Source organism: Antedon mediterranea, chromosome 2, assembly GCF_964355755.1.
Source record: "Antedon mediterranea chromosome 2, ecAntMedi1.1, whole genome shotgun sequence".
NCBI classification, from domain to species: Eukaryota; Metazoa; Echinodermata; class Crinoidea; order Comatulida; family Antedonidae; genus Antedon; species Antedon mediterranea.
Window position 1 is genome coordinate 24414324 of NC_092671.1, and position 23493 is coordinate 24437816.

The following is a 23493-nucleotide window of genomic DNA, read 5'->3' on the forward strand; positions in this document are numbered from 1 at the left end:
AAGTTAATACTTAGCTTTTGTTTTCATTCAAGCGAACATTACTAAAAAGTGGTCGTGTGATATCTTATACTTACGTGTCGTTAACTCCGATTTATGTCATATACAAATATATTTCTTTGGTATGGTAACATCGTCACACATGTATCACTCGCAGGCAGACAACTCACCGAAGACAGACTTCCATTTGCTGATAGTAGGCCTACTACCCTTCTAGCATCGTTTATAAATCTACATTATTTCTGAAATACAATTTTCAATTATGAACGTGTTCGTAGTATATCCAATAATTAAACATATATGTTGAGTTTAATTAGCCTATTTTGCATATTTTTTTTCATGTTATAATAGTATATTATAATAAATATAATCAATTACATAATCTTGAAAAAAATGCTTGTAGGCAGTACCAGCCATCCGTCACAGTATATAATCAAGTTTGAATGAATAAACCAGTCCACATTCATCCTCATGTCTTTCTATACTTATACTTAAAATATACTCAGAATTCACATTCAAGACAATTGATTCAATATTTATATAGGACACAAGATGATTCGAATACTAATAATAAGCTGCTTGCTGAAATTAACATAATCTCATATTTTATTGGAAGAAGGAGAGGAGGGAGTTGTTTAAATTATAAAATACATAAGAAAACATTACACTTCTGCAAAATGACATCAAGGACGCATTTTACCAGAGAATAAAAGAAGAAGAAACCGGTGGATTATATTTTTCCAACAGATCTGTGAGAAAAGAGCTTTGCACAAATCACACCAGCAGACACTACATTGCCATACATAACACCCATTGTAACATACACTACCGAACACCCACGTGGCAACCCCCTCCATCCCATACCCTCCCTCACACATCCCCCCCCCCCCCAACACAGACACACATCACAAGCCTGTTTGAAACACATACGTATGCTATCAACTCACATCAATTTGTGAGTTAAAATATCACGAATGTTTGCTTTATAGGCCAATACGAAAACACGCCAATTCCGAAAGGATTGGATGCTATTTCTATAATGAAAACTGTAAATGGAAAAATGTCAATTGATGTAATGACACAATGGAATTGTTCCGTCACTAAAAGATCGGTTGAACTTGGCAACGAGTCAAGATGATACAATGTATCAATAAGTTGTATCGATTATGACTTGAAATTGATGAATGAAAGCAAGCATGTAACATGAACATAAATATTCACTTGTAAACCCCGTTATTCCACTACTTGTCCCAAATAATCTATTTATACTACTGTTACCTTACATATATAGATACCTTTTTTTAATCATGTATTCATTGTATTCATGTAACACATGACGTGTCTACAAGTTTTGTATTATTATTATTGAATTATTATTGTAAACGTAAAGAAAACACAAACTCCAAACCATCATGATTAAATAATTTTTTTTGTTCATTTTTTAAAGATATAGTCACCGATTATTACATATGCTGAAGTATATGGATACAATTGAGTGTTAAGTCTGATTCACTCTTTTCTCCACAATATTATGAATCCATTGTTTTAAAGAAATTGACCTATTTTTATCTAGTTATACTTAATTTACTTAACTTTACATACATTTCTGCCGAAGCTGTTCAAACCCTGAAAACAAACTTATGACGTAATTCTGCTTACATCATTAGAATCTTTAGTTTAATTATTCATATTTCTAATTTACAAGTAGGAATAATTCTTATTAAACACACTTTGAACTAAGCTCAGTTGGCCGTTACATGAAGATATTTATAGGTACCGCTAAAGCATATTGACACGTCATGTACAGGAGTGGTGTAATTCAAAGATCAAACGGTAATCTTTTAAAAAAATAATCAAGATTCTCTGACTTGATTGCCAATCCCATTAAGTTGTGATAAACTAAGAATATTTTATTGTAAATGCACAATGTACGTAGATTGTGTAAAGCAAATACTACACACAATACTACATAATAACTTTTAACATTTCAGGGGCGCAGCCATTGGGGGGGGGGGGGGAGGAAGGTCACGGGGTCCTGACCCCCCCCCCCCTTTTTTTTTAGAAAAAATAAATAAAAACATGAGACAACAATACAGATCAAATCATCCTGGAGATACTGTGGAAGATTACTAACGAGCAGTATTACCAAATCAACTTCTTGATCATTTACAAACCGAGTTAAAAACCCGTTTTTCTGCCGATAACAGGCCATGCTTTAAAATATTTGGCGTAGCACCCGAGTCTATCGTGAAGTGTAATGTTGAAGAAGTCTTCAAAGAACTTGAATTTGGTACGATGATCTGGCAAGACACGAACATCTTCATTCCGAGCTTCAGTGATGGAAGCGACTGTGTAAAATTAGCGGATCCAGATGTGTTCCCGAATGTGCGTTCACTTCTTCTAATCGCGTAGGCCAATTCCCGTAACGTCTGCTGAAGCTGAGCGGAGTTTTTCGACTTTGTGGAGAACGAAAACCTGTTTGCGAAATCACATGTCTTATGAGCAGCTTTCGGGATTGTGCCTCATGAACATACACTTTAACATGAACATTAATACAGAGAATATCATTCGCGAATTCTGTTTCCAAGCCGAGAAGAATGTTCCAAACTTTTGTTTAAAGATGCATCACGTGATGTCTAGAGCGCCGTTATAGTAACTAACGTAAAATGTATGATAATAATTTAGAAGTTAGTTATTAAAATTATGTATAAGCTATCACCTATACTAAACGAACAAAATATGTGTATTTTTAAACAAAATATTGTATGTACTGGGTATGATAAGCGTCTCACATACACACGGAGCCAAGATAGCTTCTTGGACTTGCACATTGTATGAACTCTAACCTTACGGTTCTCATTTAATAATATCACTCCATGCTATCATTCTAATTTCTTTTTTCAAACTTTTGCAACTCTACGTTCATTTCATGCAACTTTTGTATTGGTGAAAAGGAAGGAATTCAAATAATTCCTCCTCTGAGTTTACAGCCGCTCTACACAAATCATCAAACAAGCAAGAAAAAAAGTGTTTGTCTGTGGCCCCCTGGAATATAAAAATGTTCTGTAATGAAAATGAGAGTTGTTTTTTGTCTTCTTTGTTTCAGTTTATTAGTGTTAACATTGTCATATTTGTGTGTACGTAAACCGATTCAAATGATCTAGATTGCGCTAGACCGCCAAAGCTTCCAGGGGGCGATGCCCCCTGGACCCCAACCGAGGGCCCTTGGCGGCCCCTGGCCCCCAGCCCATGGTTGCTCGCTTCGCTCGCAAAATACTCACATATTGGTTCACCCCCCCCCCATTAATTCTTTGCTGGCTGCGCCCCTGCATTTTTACACAGAAGACTTGTCCTCTGTCATGGGAATATTGCGAGTTTAAGAAACAAGCCGTTTTCGCAAGTTATTGGTGATAATGAAAATTGGCATCAATGAAATTGTCATCGATGATGAAAATTACAAGATGATAAAAATTGCATAAATGAAATTGTCATCGATGATGAACATTTTAAGATGATGCAAATTGATGAAATTGTCATCGATGATGAAAATTACAAGATGATGAACATTTCATTGACGTTTTTATCGAGGATGAAAATTGCATCGTGTGAGGGCAGGCTACTTAAAAGTCCACTCCATGTCCATTCTTTAGTTCATTTTATTTGGTGTGACCCGATGAAAGTAAACTACTGAGGTCGCTTCCCAACGAACTTTTCCGAGATTTTTAAAAACTTTTAATGTTCAAAATATGGCTAAATATTTTTCCTGACTAGTAAAATATATAGGCCTACGTCGTGAACTTTAGTTTAGTGTTATTATCAAAAAAACATTGCACGCTTTTTTTTTTAAAATATTGATGTGCCATGACCATACAACAAGAGCTAGTTTTTCAGGATGCTGGTCAACCCGTACCCAAACCAAGCCGTACCCATGCCAACTCGTACAACTTGGCTAACTCGTACCCAAATAATTGGTCAACTCGTACCCACTTTGGCTAACCCGTACCCAAACCAACCCGTACCCATGAACAGTGGCGTATCCAGGATTTTGAAGTTGGGGGGGGGGGGGGGGGGCCGGGAATTGCCAATTTGCCGACAAAATTGGTGTACATACACGACGTCTCTGATCAAGCATTACATAGTCATATTGTCTTATATCCGGGGATAACGATGCAAAATTAAAACCAAACCAACATTATCTGTTAGTATGTTGTATTCATATTACAATAAAGAAAGAATTAGGAAAATCTGATTTGTAGTTTTCGAAATATAGGGTCTAAAACATCGCCGAAAATGATCGTTTTTAGCCACGAAAGAAGTACATGTAAAACAATTTGCGGCCTCAGTCGACAATTCTATTAACTACGTCATTTTTGGTTAAAATAATTACATATAATTACGTTTTTTAGTAATTTATTTTATATATCACCATTGAAAATATCAATAAAACATGTTATTAAATGCTTATAAAATATATAAAGTTGTTTACTTAACGGAATTCGGACAAATGCATTGCTCTAACTTTGTGTAGTAACGATCAGAGAGATTCATGGTACACGCGCGAGAGAAAACATTCCGCTACGGGTGATTCGCATCCACCAATCAAATCAGCCGAGAGCAATGCCAATCGCGAGAAAGCTCAGCTTTGATTGGCTTACGATGACATCATATCACAAAATGGTGGTTTTGTAGTTGAGCCTCACGGAATATTCTGTTCCAAAAATGAAATACATGGATATTTTTTATGGTATATGTGCTTTTTCTTTAAACATTTTGAATAATAAAGGCCTCATATCGAGAAAAAAAACGTTTTTTTTGCACTTATAATAGATATATCTTAGACAAAAAAGCACATGGCATGTGGAACTATATAATCTCTTAGCGTAGGAAGACATACAAATCCCAGGTCATGAGAGGCTCAACTGCATGCAAAAACAAGGTTTTAGGGTAAGGTCAAAGACTTTTGAGTAAACAATCTACCGCGTACGGCCGTACGTACGTGCTACACATTTTTTACGTGTTTCGTTGTTAGATGTAATGAAAATAAAAAATAGTTGATCTGAAGGGATCAATGATGATATGATATGTAAATAAACAAACACTCAAAAGAATTATGTTTACAGTTCAATTATTGTCAGAATAAATAGTTTATTTTTTTTCCCGGCACCTTTGTTTGCCGACGGCCGCGATGATGTGCCGACGGAAACGAAATCAGGGGGGGCCCGGGCCCCCCCGGCCCCCCTACTGGATACGCCACTGCCCATGAAAACTCGTACCTAATTATTTTACTTACTCATACCTAAGTATTTTGCATACTCGTACCAAGCTTTTATAGATTCTTATGTTCGAAGAATACGTGCACTTTAATGTTTTGAATATTTATAACCATTTTGTTTTTGCTTACTTGACTGCTTTTCATTACACGCTTGTAATAAAGTATACAACAGATACTCGTGCGACATGTTGTAGTCAATCGGAGATATACAGTGCATTGTAGTCAGGCATATGATGCGCAGATTATGTAAACCGAAATTAATATAATTTATCAGAAAATGAAATTAAACAGTTCATTAATTGTTTTTACAGTTATTGATCATAGTAAATTAATCCGCATGAATTGTGCTTGAAACGCCTGTAATAGATGTATCGATTGCAGACACTTTAGTTTGCTGTTGACTGTTGGACTAACAGCGACTCTACAGCTCACTATGTCGGTCGGTTGGTCGGTAAACACTAACTTGAGCACCCGACTACAACCATGTATATGGCCTTGTTAGATATCAGCTTTCTGAAACACAAGGTATTTTAGTATTGTAGTTATCTACATATAAATTATGATTCTGGAATAGGTAGGCCCTAGACACAATGTCTGTTTCATGTCACAAACTCCATCCTAGCTGTTTCATGTGTACCGCGATGGGTAGATTCGACCACATTTTAGCAGGCCTATACGATATTGTTAAATATTTCTCTCTTAAGAAGATATTATTAGGATTTTAAAACAACATTTTCTGAAACAAAGTATCTAAGCATTGTCTACATTTAATGAAACAGGTATTTGGAAAAGAGTCTTGTGTACGTAATATCCATTCAATCATTCATTCAATCTTTTATTTCGGAATCTCTGGTCCATAGAAAGTAAAAATTACATTTAAATGAAATAAAATAAACAAGACTAATAATACTAGGCCTACTACTCATCTCAGGATGAAATTCCACCTGGAGAGCATCTTCGACTTAACTAAGACGTTCCTTATTATCGTTGAGTCTAAACATTTTCTCTTACATTTAGTCTACCCATATATTGATTGATTTCTTAACAATCCATCTATGATTAATTACACTTACAGTATATAGTTTTAGTGCTGTTAATGAAATCACTACCGTTTCAAGTCTATTTTACCTTTTTAAATTAAATTTATTTGAGAATACTTTTAACAACTCGATTAATGTTCACATTTTAATTGATTTTTACATTAAGTAAAATTACTTTAATGCTGACAGTTGTTGCCGAAAGTATTTTGTTGTACGGCTATTTGGTGTGGTTCAGAGGAGTTCAATGTTTAGTAAATAAGGCGTGCGAAAAGATTAATCTAATTGATGATGTTAGTATTAAAGATCTCATGGTAAGCGATTGAGGTTTGCTCGATGTGGAAAACACATCCTTAATATTCTGTTTTTTTTAATATTTTATTTCATCATCACCCTACAGTGACCAAACGTCACCATTAACAGGGCTGAAAGTCGTAAAATATAACATATAATATACAAGCAAAAATCAACAGATAACAAGACAACATTTAAATATCACTGACATTAGACAAAACCTTGTGACGGTAACAAGCAAGGGAATCAAAGAAAATATCAACAGATCCATCAATTTTACATAGTGAGTGGTATAACTTAGGCAAACGATTAACAAAACCAATTTTAGTAATATTTACCCTCCCTCTTGATATAGAAAATAAAGCAGGATAACGCAATGTTATTTCATATTCTAATAGGCTTCAACTAAGTTAATTCATTGGTGTAATGTTGTAGCTCTTATAATATTATCATTACAGTTTAGGTTGATTTGAATAGGATAAAGGAAAGTTATGACGTTGCAAACATAATATCTTTTAAAAAGATATATTGTTTGCATTTTAATGTCACTTAATAGTTATTCATTTTGACCATAAATTGGATCGAAAAACAACTATTTACCGGAAAAATGTAATTTAAAGCAAAAAATAGTTAAGTCAATAGGTTTTTGGTTGGATTTAACTGTTTATTTTGTCTTTTATAAGTGACAAAGGTTTTTTCTACAAAAGTGATTTTCAGATTCACTTCAGCAAAAACTAGATCGGAAGAAAAAATGGCCTTACTATTAAAATTGCATACTCAATATTGTAAGGCAATTATCAATTAAGAGGATATATATATATATATATTTTTAAAGTCAATATACAATACTTACATTACAGTACACTATTGATTTGAAATTCGAATCCATTAATGGAACCAGTGCTATTACTTTCTTATTTCTATTTTAAAATATCCGTTCGTTCACACCCAAAGTGCAAAATGAGATGGTCACACGCACGACAAATTGTTTTCAATTTTGTGAATGGTGTTTTTTGATTGAGAATTACCAGTTTATGAATAGGTTGCTTTGGCAAATAAAACCAATTTGTATCGACATTTTCTATGGCATTTCAATCAAGGTAAACTAGTTACGTCATCCACCCTTTAATGAATTTTTCCATGACAATAATACAGCACTCAACTGTTACCATTACTACTGTTTCATGAAAAAGCAATTAGTATCCCTATTATAAGTCTAAAAACGGCCAATCTAAAAAAAAATATAAAAAAAGTGTTTCTCAACTGATTTGTGCTATATAGGGGCTATATATCCACCCAAAAAGTTCCAGCTCTTCTGTACTGGGGAAAGCCGCCATGTATATGTTTTGAGGGTCAAGGATTTCAATTACAGCATTATTTGGATGTTCACTTCATGGCCACCATTTGTTTTTCAAAATGGCCACCATAAAGTACAGGTTTTGCTAATTTACTATATTAGTATTTCCTATACGTAATGAAGACATGTTTTGATAAAATACAGAGTCGGAAGTGATCAGATTTTCTTCTTATTCCATTTAGGAGCAAACTTATTTGTTGAAGGCTACTGCTCCACTGGCTTTAGCTGTTGCATTTTTGTTTGCATACAGTGTGTGGTGCATACAATGTTAAATACAGCAATAGTTTTAAAATTCCAAATCAAACTGGCACAATAATTAGTAACATTTATGTACAATCCCTTTCGTCTAGTCTCTGAGAGATCACCACCTGATCTGTTGCTATCACGATCCTCAGTATGTACTATCGATCATACTGATTACGATTAAGGAGGTTCACAAGAAGATACCAGAGTAACTATCATTCTCATTAAGAGAAGCATGGCCATCTTGCAATTTAAAGTATAAAAACTTATGGATAAAGCAAGTAACAGATCTTATGTCAATGAATACATGGTGATACACTGGGAGATCAACACTAGTCACCCAAACTGGTCTGCATTTATGCACACATTTGTATCTAGCTGCTCATCTGCCAGTCATAATAACCTTCGATCAAGGAGTTAAATTAATGCAAATAGTTAGAGAAAGAAAACTTCAATTTGTCGGAAGATTCGTAAGACACAATTTTACAATATCAAGCTCCAGGTTCAGATATCATATTTGCAGCAGCTGGTCATGGCAAAATGGCGAAAGTGGAATTGGAAATTTTTTAGCTGAAACACAAACGTCAAGATACATAGGGTTTTCTATATTGTGATCATGTCTGATAACTGATTCTTCTGGAAAATCTTGTATTGTATGTACTGTATGTGGAAATTTGTCGTTCATGCATGTTGGCCATGATCAATTGTTCTATACTGTATCTGGAGACAAAATGGTACATCCTCATCTCGTGTCATCATTATGATACATAGTTGCATCCTCTAAGAGCTCCATACAGCTCTTTTAAAGCAGGTTGGTATGCACATTTTTATTTGGTAAAATGGCTAAGGTAGATAAAATTCTTTGCTTATCTTTTATGGGTCTCTACCATCTTTATTCATACATTAATGTAAATACAAAAATTCATTATTTATATAATATAATAAAATAATATTATAGAACAAGTTGTTAATATAAGACAGCACACAAACAATCTTTTTATAGTACTGTATATAAATATTGCACATACATTAAAATATACTTTATAATATTATACCTTATGGATAGTGTTCAAACCAGTTTTTCAGGTAAGTAATACGTTTCATTATTTTTATACATAATTGTTGTTTATAGCATTGATAATATGTATTTTTTTATATTTTTTTCATTTATAAAGAGATGATTTTAGGCATATTTCCATTTATTTAGTTGTTTTAATACATTAGCTTTGTATATGATTAGCAAACCAATTGAAAACACATGATCTACATATGTATTTTCAGTGCCAAGTATTATATTTTTGAAATTTACCTCGATATGGAATTTAGTTAGTGTATGCTCATTTATTGACCTTTATACTACTGGTGATGTTAGTTAATGATGGTGGTCTTCACAGAAATAAGGTGGTATTTGTGAATTTCCAATTAAATTCCGTTTTATCTTCACATGTTGTTAGGTCTAGGAACCATAAGTTTTCTAAAACTAGGATCCTATATAATATATCCTCATATAATATAGATCTTACTGAATGTAGTGACAACCTAACCCAGACCTACAGAACATCCAACTAGTGAAATCAATTATGTTATGCCAATTCATTGTCAAGTTTGTGACTCTAAGATTACTAGGAATAGACAGCAACTACAGTGTTACATTTGTCTTAGACATTTTCATGCTAGTTGCCAATCAATTGATGCATTTAGTTTTAGGAATTTTTTCAAATGTAGACCGTCAGACTGGGTATGCCACTTATGTGCTCTTCCGCAACTAAACAATTCTCTTTTTAGTACCAATTCAGAAACAAACGAGATCACTGTCCATGTAAATGAAAATGATAAAATGAAAACTACTATAAAGAGAAGAAAGTTGAGGAATTCTACTTGAATTCAATTGACTCTGACATTTTTAAAAAGGAATTATCGAGTCTCAGTGGCAACAAAAGTACCGGTCCTGATCTTTGGTGATTGCAGGCCCATTAACCCATGTTATAAATGTATCTATTATTAAGGAATGTTGTCCCTGTGCCATGAAAAATGCAAGAGTGAGACCCATTTATAAAAAGAAAAGTAAACTTAATACAGCCAACTATAGACCTGTTAACATTTTACCAGTGGCTTCGAAAATACTGGAAAGAACTGTACATTCCCAACTTAATATGTACAGTATCTTGAAAATAATGAACTTTTACACTGCTTTCAATCAGGTTGAATCACTGCTAATGGTATGTACACAGTTATGTTACTACTTGACATACAAAAAGCCTTTGATTGTGTAAATCACGAGATACTGTGTGAAAAATAGGAAAGCTTGGTATAAGATCAGTGCAATGGTTTAAATCATATTTAGAGAATAGGTTTCAAACAGGTTGTATTAGTGGTGGAGTCTCAGACAAAATGGATGTCGTTTGCGGAGTACCACAGTGGAGTATCCTCGGTCCTCTCCTGTTCTTGTGCTATGTGAATGATGGTATTAAGATCTCTTTCAGTAAGTCTGTGAAGTACTTGGGTGTTGAGCTCGATCAAAATCTAAACGAAGACCTTATTGTCTCAAACATTTTAAAGACTGTAGGCCTAAATTCCAGATTAAAATTTGCTATGTTATACATTTAGTTTACTAATTAGAAAAACTATTCTTGACTCACTGGCCCTGAGTATTAATAATAATGCTGTGTCCTCATGGTATTGGGGCATCAAAGCAGAGTATTAATAATAATGCTGTGTCCTCATGGTATTGGGGCATCAAAGCAGAGTATTATTAACTATGCTGTGTCCTCATGGTATTGGGGCATCAAAGCAGAAGTAAGACTACAGAGAGCACAGAACAGAATAATTAGGTTCATACTTTGGAAGCACAACATGTATCATATTACTAAGCAGGATTTTTTAAGGTTAAAAATGTTAAATATTGAAACTATACCCCTTTCACACCAAAAGCAAAACTCCGGAGACACCCCGGAGTTGACGCCCCGCTGTTTGGCGTGAAAGGTAAAATCAAGCAACTCCGGAGTTTAAAACTGCGGGGTTGAACAGCTGAACATTCTCCGGAGAGCGAACTGTGGGGACACCCCGGTGTTTTTGTGTGAAAAGGTACCAACATCAAACTCCGGAGTGTTTTGGGTCAAAAGGTCATCCTCACACGATCACTCATTGCTTTAGTTTTATTTCAAAACACTTTAAATATTTGTACAAAATATATAGCAGGTTTAAAAAATAATAAGTAGTATCAATAAAACATTATATTACTTCTGAGACTTTTAAAAGTAATTATTAAATTTAAAAAAATTGTGAATTAAAATTATTCTAATTATCGTCGCTATGTAAAAAAAAATAATAGAGGGCGACATTTACAATTTTATTTTATTAACCTCGGTGTTGCTAGGTTGGTGTGAAAGGGGTATCTCCGGAGTTTCTCGACGTTTTGAATGGTCATAAACCCCGGGGTGTCTCCGGAGACACTCCGGAGTTTTGGTGTGAAAGGGGTACTAGAGTAAAACAAATGTCACTCAGCCAGACATATAATATTAGTCCACAATTTATGTCAACTAATTTCGATAAATTTAAACATCAATACGGTACCAGGGGAAGGGATTTCAATTTTGTGTAGCCAAAAAAGAATTATGTTATTAGTAAAACATTCTTTTTTAATGCCATTTTACTTTGGAATAAACTTTCAAAGAACTTGAAGGATATTACCTTTCATATTGTCTTCAAGGTAGCTCTAAAGAAACATCTTGCTTCACAAATGACAATTTAGTACCAATAGTCAATATTTAATTCAATTTTAATTGTAAAATAACAATTTAATTACATTGTCAATACTGAAATTAATTAAATAATAATTAAATAATGAGTAAAATATTTTTCTATAAAATGTCGTTTTATAAACAAAACCTAAATTACCAATTTATATTTTCTCTAAAACCTTTTACTTATAAACTATCTGTATAATATCTAAATTATAATTTTTATACTTTATATTTGAATTTTTATGTTAATATAATTTGTTTTTATGTTGAGAACCCGTTCTGAAACAAGCCCTTTATCCATAAAGTATTTGATTGGAATATTCTTAGCTGAAAGTTGGCCATGCTTCATATCTTACAATGTCTACGTCTAACGAACTTTTTTATAATATTTTATTTTTTAGGTTCTTCACGCGAATGATAGTTACAGTACATCGCCGATATCTTCTTGTGTACAGTACCTCCTGGGGTAATAATAATTGTGGTTCCCATATTATATTATCACCAGCATGTTGATGTATTCTCGTCATTACTTTCCAAAAGCCGAATTTTGTTTTTATTCTGTAACCTCCAAAACGTAGGCTTAGCAAAATCATAATTATAAATTAACAAAGCATGTAGCCTATGGTGGCCATTTTGACAATTAAAATGGTGGCCCTTGAATGAACTTCAAAAAGCTGCATTTAGATTATCTTGACCCTCAAAACATACATTTTCCGCCAAAATTACTTTCATACACGATTCGAAAAAAAACGTTCATATGATGATTTGGAAATGACAAATAATAAAAGAATGGACTTGGTGTCTTTACTGCTGTGCTTCTTTATTTTCAGTAGTAAAACCTACAGCATAAAAGTAAACGAACAATCAAAAAACAGAACAGACCGAAAGTCATTAACTACACTTTTCACAATCGGTTGATATCATGAAACTAATGTTACAATTACATTAGAAACCTAGCTAATAGTAGGCCTAGCCTAGCACACAATGGTTAGCGAATACGCAATATAACATGTCACTGCAAAGTAATTATATTTATTCATATGGTTAACTTAAGGCTAGATAATTTAACTCACACGGTCATCCAACAAAAGATGAATATTGTCAAATCCAAAATAAAGTAAAGTAACTTCTGTTTAAAACTATGAATCTATGTCAACTATTTAACACTGTAAACTTTGTATTGTTTCTCGATCTCTACTTCTCTGACTTCATTTTCTAATCTATGACACGCAAATCATGCATAAATCTAAACTCCTAATTCCAATTCACTCCTGCCTAGAGGCTCTTTATGAGTCTCGGTATGCAAGCCATGTTCTAATTCCTTGGCAGTTGCAATCAAGCACATCTTGTGTATCGGCCTTTCTTTCAGAGTAACAGTTTTCAATCTATCTGACATCACAGTCTTTACCGTAACCTTGCGCACCAAACCATCTTCTCCGGGGTGCAGCTTATGTATGAGTGCACGTTTCCACCTTCCACGAGGGGCTACGCCGCCTTTTAGACCTGGCTCTAGTAGCAATACCAAGTCTCCAATGCTTAGGTTTGATCTGGGATGAAACCACTTGGATCTCTGAATCAACTGTGGTGGCATATGAAGGATCCCAGAATACTTGGACGTGACACGTTGGTAAGCCACATCCATTAAATTTCTAGGGTCAATCACGCTTTTGCTCTCGGGTTGTAAGACAACCGGCTGTCCGTGAGGATGTAGGATGTCATTTGCTGTGATGGGAGGTGAATTTAGAGGGTCAGAACCTTCTGGAAATAGAGGTCTAGAATTTATCAAGTATGCAACTTCTGCCAATACAGTCTGCCATTCAAGAGCTCTAAACTTTCGATGATGATAATTAACTAAGGCATCGAGACCTTTTCTGCAACTCCTGATAAGCGACTCTACAACACCGTGCGATATGTGATGCCAGAGGAGTGTTGAATTTCCAGATAAATTGAGTTTTCACCTTTAAAAACTCTGATTCAATTTGTTTTAAGTTCCAATTATCTATCCACTTCTTCAGTACACTCTGTGCTCCTGTAAAGTTACGACCTCTATCACTAAACACAATACAGTGGGAAAGCCACTTCGCGTTTTGACCGTTAAATCGTGTAAAATCGACTTACTTCCGCATTGACGATTTTGAAGCGCCACCTATCGTTGAAAACTGAAACCACGATTTTTCGTCGCCTAGCAAATAAGTGCTGTTTTATTTTAAGCTCTCATGAATATTTAAGAACCGCCCAACATTACCTATTATGGTAAAAGCATTTCCTAATAAGTATTATTGAATAACCAATCGGTTTCCTTCAAAGAAACCGAAGCTAATACAATACATTCGGCGACTGAAGTCGGGACTCGTGAAATTTATAAATGTGGTACGATTTGACTACTGTTTTGTTGTCCATTTTCTGAATAGTCGGAGGTGCATCCCAACAAATTAAAAAGATTATAATCAATTGTTTTATCAAGAATAATATTAGTTTAATCGAGTATGATATATTTCTATCCTGTTCAAAATTTGTTGGTGTATTCTCAGGCCTCGAAAGGTAGGTACATTTTCTAGCTGTGAGCGTGGTTTCGGCAACGCGAGACACGTGTGTTAGTATAGGCGATAGCGAGACGTGTGTTGTACTGTGTTGATGCTGATCCGATAGTCGTTAAGTTGTACTGATTACGAGTATCATTGGTCCTGGCCGGCCTAGCCTGGTGATCTGATCCCCGCAAAAAAAATACTTTTTTTCAATCAGTATTAATATTATTATTTTATTTTTCATTTATTATTTGATTTATTAGGCTGAATAGATGCCTAGCAGGCTGCTAGTACTAGTAGGCCTAGATTATATAAATAATAATAGTAAATAAATACTGTAATTTAATTAATAAAATACAGCTTCCATTTGCCTTACTTTTATGTCATTGTTTCGGATTTCGAACTTTGACGTTGGTGGCGTAAAGATTTGTTTTGGTGGTAAACAGAATTGTCAGCAAGATCACGCTTATTATCTAATAGTAGATACTGTATTTATCTTATTTCCGACAGTGATACGTGGGAGTACTACGTACGTTTTATAACATTTAAGTTGTGTTAATGTTCTTGACTTTGAATATTAAAATTATTAGTTAGGCTATTTAGTTAAGTGTTTCGATCGGCTAATTGGCCATAAGCCTGACTAGCCCTCGTGTAGTAGTTTGACTGTATGTATCTGCTACGCTGTATTTTGGGGTTGTTTGCACACGCAGCTGTGCTGCCTTGTGCGTGTTTTCACTGAGTTTATTTGTGTTTCAGACTTTACCGAAGAATAAAGAACGGTTAAAGTAACTACCACGAGTTTGTGTATCATTGTCCGGATTAGTAAAGTGTATTCCCTTAATAATGGAGGAAAATACGTTCATCGACCTCAGCTTCGAAGAGCTCGAGGTCAAACACCGTTCGTTTAAAGGTCACCTAACGAGGGCAAGGGACCGTTTTACCCGTGTTCTCGACCGAGACGAACCGGAACTGGTTAAAGTGGCATTCGACCATATTCAAAAGAAAATTCGAAAGATAACCGACTTACTTGATGCTATGGATGTTGTCAAACCACCTGATGAGACTGACACTACTACACGTCTACATGCAGAGCTAATGTCAGCAGCTGATGACGTGGAGCGAAAATATCAAGAATACAGAAGGTTTTCAAGGAATGAGCAAACCGCTCATTCTTCCCAAGGTGAGCCAACTGCAGCAGGAAAAGATGAAGAGATGATAAAATTAATTAAAGCTCAGTCTGAAATGGTGGCACAGCATACAATAAAATTGAACGGAAACTGCTCAGACAACAAACGGCCTTCGATTAAAACACCAGGACTCCCAGCCCTCGGTGGGATGGATCTCCAAGAAACTTCCATTCTTGGCATGTACGAATTGACCAATACTTCGAATCTTCTGGTATTAAAGGTGACCAAGAAAAATTGATGGTTTTGCTCAATGGCGATGCATTACCCAAATCTATTCAAGATCATATTGCTGATTGCTGCTCGGTTGAAGGTGATAATGGAGCTTGGGCTCGTCTGAAGGAAAAGGTCCCGACTTCAGCTATTGTTCGTGATGTTATTCTGACACTTCAGATGATGAAGCCAATGAAGTCAGCAACAGCAAAGGAAATGCGACCTGTTTTAAATGGACTCACAGACTTTGCAAGACGAATGCGTGAACTTGGAAAAGAATTAGAACTCTCATCGTCAGTAGTGGTTGAACTAGTGAGTCAGAAAATCGATGCTGAATTAAGCTTCGAATACATGCGGCAGATAAAGCAAGATGAGCCGACAATACCATGTTTGATCTCATTCTTACGAAGTGAAACGGAAGCAAGGGAACGCCGAGAGCAACCTCATATGTTTGGCGATCAAAATGCATCTACTCATCACATTACAGGGCAAATTAGTACACTTAAAAATACTACCCAATTTTTACCGAAATCTAATTTTAAAGGTGCTGAAACTAGCGCGGATGATTGTCCTTTCTGCACTGACCACTCACGTCACTTAATTATAAAGTGCCCTATCTTTAACTCAAAATCTAATGAAGAGAGACGGTTAATGATAATGAAAGCTAGAAGATGTTTCCTATGTTTCCGTACAAATCACAGTGCGTTCAGATGCCCCAGACATGACAAAAAACGCTGCTCTGTGTGTCAGCTATTTCACCACCGACTGATTTCTTGCCCACCCAATCGCACTTTCAGAACTAACAACAACACAGATGGTTTCTGTCAAAGTCAAATGTCACCTAAAACACAGGCGGGAGCGAACACAAATCTACGGCCAATTGTACGCCACGAAACCCAGGTAGGAACCAACTTAGGTCAGAATCCATTCTTATATTTGCCAGCATCAACCAACCAAACTGTTTCAAATATGAATTTAGATCAAACCTCAATAAATTCACCTCAGATAGCTCAAGCGGGAGCAAGCCCAAGTCTACGTCAGACTGTAGCAGGACCCAGTCAAAATCCATTCGTGTCTTTGCCTCCATCAACAAATCAGACAATTTCGAAAATGAATTCGACGAAGCATGCCGAACGCCGTCGCTATTCCCCGACTACATATGTCGAGATACAAGACAACGAGGGCAATTGGCAAAAAGCTGTCGCATTCTTTGATAGTGGTGCTGATACCACTCTGGTCAAGTGCTCCATCGCTGAAAGTCTAGGCTTAAACGGACTGCCCTTTGTATTTACTTATGGTGTGGCTGGAGGAGGCATCGTACAAGAAAACAGTGCAAGGTATCAACTTCGAGTCAGACCACTACGGGAATTGAAAGCATACGACTTGGTCGCAATTAGTGTACAAAAGCCTGCCCATGATAGCCCATCTGTTGGAGAAGATATCTTTGACGAACACTCTCACTTAACGGTAGTTAAAGAACATTTGCCTGTGGAGGAAGCCGAGATTGACCTACTCATTGGATACGACTATCAATGTCTTACTACACCACTGAAAACAATACGTTCATTAACTGATCCTGATACATCACCAACTGCAGCAAAAAGTGCTCTAGGTTGGACAATTATCGGACAAACCATTCCAAAGCCAATTTCCAATGTCATCAGCCACATCACAAACGTAAATTTCATGGATGACTCCCAGCTTTTATATACATCCGATGTCATTGGAGTTAAACCAACAACCTTGTGTACATGTACAGATAAGGAAATTGCTGAATCTCAGTTTATCAATCATTGTAGAAAAAATCGCCAAATAAATGAGAAGGGCCACATTACCATGGAAATGCCATGGAAAGATGGATTTCCTGAGTCTCTAGACTGTAATAGAGTACAAGCCGTGACGGGGATGATTTCACATGAGGCTAGGTTGCTAAAAAACAAGCAAATCAATGAATACAATGATGAAATTCGAGCTCTCCTTGACAATGGATTTACGCGTGAGCTCACGCCAAGTGAAGACAGAAACGTTCGTTTACTTGCTGAGGCTAACACCGGTTCAGATCCTATAGGGGCTCTTAGGATCAAAGATTGTGTGTACATGGATGATATAACCGACTCATTTACAAAACCGAATGAGGCAGTTGAGGCAGTTGAGCAGGTTACTCGTTTTCTAAGAATGGGATCGTTTGAAATCAAAGTGTGGCATTCTAACCATCCGATGGTAGACCAGTGCCCTGAAGAGAAACACACACGTGTTCTAGGCCATTTGTGGAATAAGCTAGATGACACGGTAACAATTCAGCTTGATAAGTTCGATGAAGAACAGACTCCACTTACCAAAAGAAAAGTTTCCAGTCTTGTTGCCAGGTTGTGGGATCCATTACGAATGTTGAGCCCTGTGATTATTCGTTATAAAATCGGACTCCAGGAGATTTGGGCAGCTAGGCTTGATTGGGACGACGTGTTTGATGATGAGCAAACAGCTATGTGGAAGGTTTTTATAAAGGAGATGAATCATCTTTTGGGATTTGAAATTCCACGTCAGCTAACGCCTGAGGATTCTATTGCTTACCCCCAGTTACACTGTTTCAGTGATGCTAGTGAAGCTGCATTTGGTTCTGTCATCTGGCTGCGTTGGGATACCCCAGTAGGAGTTAAATTGACATACGTTATAGCAAAGGCTCTAGTTGGACCGTTAAAGAAAAGATCAAATATAAGTATTAAGGAAAGGCCTGTACATAAGTTGTGTTTGATTGCAACTGTGGGAGAACTTAAACACGAGTTTTCTTCTAAACAAGGAATGCTTTTATTATGTAACTACTTGAGTTGTGAACATTTAATTACTGTATTTTAATTAAGATTCACTTTGTTGTGGTTATTTTTCGAAATCCTTTATGTACTGTGACTCATGTCAATTTGTCACGAGGCGGGAGTGTTTCGAATTTCGAACTTTGACGTTGGTGGCGTAAAGATTTGTTTTGGTGGTAAACAGAATTGTCAGCAAGATCACGCTTATTATCTAATAGTAGATACTGTATTTATCTTATTTCCGACAGTGATACGTGGGAGTACTACGTACGTTTTATAACATTTAAGTTGTGTTAATGTTCTTGACTTTGAATATTAAAATTATTAGTTAGGCTATTTAGTTAAGTGTTTCGATCGGCTAATTGGCCATAAGCCTGACTAGCCCTCGTGTAGTAGTTTGACTGTATGTATCTGCTACGCTGTATTTTGGGGTTGTTTGCACACGCAGCTGTGCTGCCTTGTGCGTGTTTTCACTGAGTTTATTTGTGTTTCAGACTTTACCGAAGAATAAAGAACGGTTAAAGTAACTACCACGAGTTTGTGTATCATTGTCCGGATTAGTCATCATATAATATTATAATTATATATACAACCAGACATTAACATTTTTTTTAAATAATATTTATTATTTTTTCTGACACTTTCAGGAATCGTTGATGATGCAGAGTTCTTTGTCTTTGTGACTTCAAACTGAGAGTGAAGTGGATAAAAAGATGACACCGGTACCTACCGACATTGTCATACCCAAACTATAATTTAATTATTTAAAACAAAATGTTGAATTACAAATATTTATGTTGAATGCAAACCTACTACACTATACTCTGTAAATTATGTTATTGTCATGTGGTAGACCTTAAAAATTGAATATTTATTGTATGTTAGGCCTATTTTATATTTTATTAATACTGTATTAGTTTAATATTACTAATATTATAATTTATATTATACAGTACTAGTTTGTACATGTTTTTACCCAAAAAAAATGAATAAATAATTTGTTATTCAATCTAATTGCTTGTTTGTTCATCAATAATAAAACAATTGTAAGCAAGTATATAACAGTTCTTGTTAGCCGCTTATTTCAGGTCATATTATTAATATTAGCTAGGCCCGACGCGCCCGATCACAACGTCACTAAGTGACTTTCCGCCCCTGGAACAATCGGTCGCTAATAGGGCTAGGCCTCGGACTCGTATAAAAGCTATTATAATAGTTATGATAAATATTCCTCAACTAAAATGTATACTGTGATAAATAAACAAGTAATAATATACGTTGTATTGGAATGTATTTATTTATATGAATTCTTATACGCGGACAATTATAAACATCGCGTATATCGTTCGATATAAATAAATTCATAAACACGATGACGATGTGTTTACAAAATGGCGGTTTCGCTAGTTTTCGATGGAACAAATAGTGGTACCTTTAGTTTGAATAGTCGGAGCTGCATCCCAACCACCGAATTTTGTATCTTAATATCGTATTCTGTAGATTATTAATTTTTCTAACAGGGATTTTAAATTCAGGACTGTTCAATTTTTCTAAATATTTTATTTTAATGATTTTCTAGGGTACAATTTCGAAAAAAAGACATTGGTTGATTTTGCCGTTAAATTACAGATTATCGTTTTGTTCAAATACATTTAATTTTACATGACAATATATTAAAACCATTTATGAATTTATTTCACTAACAATATTTTTCCGATAATCAGCTAAATTTACAAATATTATGTTTTTCCAACACCCTAAAATTTAGCAATTTTGAACTAAATTAGAAAAGTAGGGCGCCCTCTCCGAGTCGAAATTTGACACGATTTGTCGACTGGCTGTCTCACTGAATATGCGGATGAATTCCCCTATTGCAAGTAAATCTTCTAAATGCGCAAAGGAAAGATTCGGTTGTTAAAGACTCAACAAGCTCAAGAGAAATTGCTCGGGTAGTCATGCATGTTACGATTAGAATACTTCCTTCGACCACAGTGTTGCGTGTAAGTTTAACATTGACATGTCCGAAAAAGTCCATAGCAACGTGTAGGAACGGTAGAATATGAGGTTGACATCTGAAACTAGGAAGCTCGCCCATCTGTTGTGTAAGCAGCACTCGTCTTCTTGTACGACAAAATATGCATTTTGCTGCAACATCCTTGAATAACTTTGTTCCACCCGCAATATAAACTCCTTTCTTGAAAGCATAAGCAATTGCCACTCTGTAACCTTGATGATTCACAGCAAAATGGATGTGTCTCGCAAATGTGTCTGTTATTAGTGATCCTCTTCGCAGAAGGACTGGTTGCTTTTGACCCTCTTGGATGGTTAGTTTTCGTAATCTACCTTCTACTCTTATGATGCCTCTCTGATCAAACTTAGGGTTCAATTTTTTAATAGTTCTGCTGTTCAATTCTTCATCTTCCCATACTCTTTGACTTAAAAAGAACAGTGAATCTTCTTGTAATTCTTGATTAGTAGAAAGTTTTGGGGTTTTCCATTGGAGAAACCGTCGACATCTTGCAACAATCGATTTCAGCTGAAACCAATCTGAGGTCCCTTTTAGAAGATGCCTCTCAAAAGACTCCTGTACTACTACAGCACTTACTTGGTTGACGCTACGAAGAGCTTCTTGAGTATACTCCTTTACAAATACATGCTTGTGAGTAGTGTCGTAACTTGGTTCTTGTCGTGGCCATTTTTCTTCTGGCTCGCAGATGAATGCAGGACCTTTGTTCCAATTATGAAGCCCTTCCGGATGAATTGGTTTTGTCAACGCATCTGCGGGGTTCATGTTCGAGGGGACATAGTGAAAAATAAATAATTTTATGTAGGAAAAGTTTCTTGAATTTCCTGGACGCGGGCCGAAACAAATGGTTTGAAGGTTCTAAGTCGGTGACAACGTCCGAAACTATTGCAGCCAGTCGAGTGAGGATGACCACAGCTGTTAACTCGAGTCTGGGTATGGATCGTTTCTTTAAAGGAGCAACTAGAAATTTTGCCATTACAAATGACAGCTTTATACCATCAGTGGTTTTCCATCTCCACCATATTACTGCTCCCATAGCCAATTCACTTGCGTCACTAAAGCCATGAAGTTGTGGGTGACCTATCGAATTATGTGGTCGTAATCTACGGGGAACTTCAAATGCAACAAGTTGGTTGATTTCTTGTATGTACTCCTTCCATTTATGGGTTTGTTCTTCACTAAGTTTTTCGTCCTATCCAAGGCCTGATTCCCACATTTCCTGAAGTCCCATTCTGTAGCGTATGCTGACAGGTGCTAATAAACCAAACGGATCTCACAGCTTAGCAACTAAACTTGCAGCCTTTCTTTTAGTAAGTATTACTTGATCCTCACTGACCTTGTCCAGTTGAATGACCATCATATCTCTTGATTTGTCCCAAAGATGTCCCAATATCCTTGTCTTTAATTCATTAGATTGATCGATGTTCTGGAAATTTGAGTGCCACTCCTTGATTGTAAATGATCCCTTTTTAAGGATACGCTCTACCTGGTTGATCGTTTTTAAGGCTATTTCTTGGTCTTCAAAAGAGTCCGTAATATCATCCATGTACATTCGATTGGTTACACGGATATACCCTTCAGGATCAGTTTGGTTGGATTGCTCAGCTAGTAATTTAACTGCCATAATGGATATATCTGGAGCAGGCTTATCTCCAAATGGTAATCTTAGCCATTGAAAATGACTTATGTTGCCGGAACCACCAAGTCGCCACACAAATCTATGATATGCTTGGTCACAAGTAGCGAGAGCTATCTGGTTAAAAATTTTCTTCACCTCTCCCACAATTGCTACATTTTCCTTCCTAAAATGTAGTAAACATTTAACAAGGGAGTTGAGTAGGTCTGGCCCCTTGAGGAAGCCATCATTTAAGCATAAACCATTGTACCTAGCGGCAGAGTTCCAGACAATGCGGACCTTGGTTGATTTATGCTCTTGGTAAACTGCATGATGTGACAGGTACCACCCTTTGTCCTTATCTTCATCCAGAGTTAGCCTTCTCACAAACCCATTATCAATAAGTTTTTTAATTTCGTCATCATACTCTACCAGCTTTCCTTTTCTAATTAACATAGCTTCTTGTCGTAGCATGCAAGCTTCTGCCTGGGCACGATTGCACTTCAATATCTCAGGGAATCCTTCTTTCCATGGCATTTCAAAAGTCATTCTTCCTTCATTGTTTAGACATAATTTTTCTCGGCAATGTTTTATGAACTGAGCTTCTGCAATCTCATTATCGGTACAAGTGCAAAAAGTAGTCGGTTTAACACCAACAACATCTGAGGTGAAAAGCAGTTGCAGGTCATCCATATGTCAAAGGAAAGTAGCCCTTGATCTTAAATCTCCTATTGGCTTTGTGACTTGTGTACCAAAGAGTGTCTATCCTAAAAGGCTCTTGGCAGCCGCTGGATGTATTGTTGGGTCATCCGTGGAATACTTTACTTCCATTGGCATGGTCAGCGAGTGATAATCATATCCTATTAACAAGTCGATCGCTGCTCCCTCATAAGATGTATAATTCTGTGCAACAGCTAAATGCGAGTGTTTTTTAAAGACATCATTTTCTAGACTTGGACTGTCATGTGCTGGTTTTGTAACACTTGAAGCAATCAGCTTATAGCTTTGCGATCCTCCAAGTGCCTTAATGTCAATGTTATATCTGGAACTCTGTTCATTGACTGTTCCTCCACCTGCAACTCCAAAGGTGAAGACAAAAGGATCCCCGTGTAGTCCAAGTTGTTCAGCAGTAGCTCTGCGTATTATAGTTGTATCTGCTCCACTGTCAAAGAAAGCAACC

At 36.1% G+C, this 23493-nt stretch overlaps 3 protein-coding genes across 3 annotated transcripts; 1 reads left to right on the forward strand and 2 right to left on the reverse strand.

The window, feature by feature from the left end:
* Positions 1-16048: 16048 nt before the first annotated feature.
* LOC140039371 (uncharacterized) lies at positions 16049-18718 on the forward strand. The gene has a single exon (XM_072084974.1). The coding sequence runs from the start codon at positions 16049-16051 to the stop codon at positions 18716-18718; it is 2670 nt and encodes an 889-aa protein (XP_071941075.1).
* Positions 18719-20515: 1797 nt separating this feature from the next.
* Positions 20516-21463, reverse strand: LOC140039372 (uncharacterized). The gene has a single exon (XM_072084975.1). It carries the CDS (start codon positions 21461-21463, stop codon positions 20516-20518), a length of 948 nt encoding a protein of 315 aa, XP_071941076.1.
* Positions 21464-21971: 508 nt separating this feature from the next.
* Positions 21972-23006, reverse strand: LOC140039373 (uncharacterized). Its single transcript, XM_072084976.1, has one exon. It carries the CDS (start codon positions 23004-23006, stop codon positions 21972-21974), a length of 1035 nt encoding a protein of 344 aa, XP_071941077.1.
* Between the last annotated feature and the right edge of the window lie 487 nt (positions 23007-23493).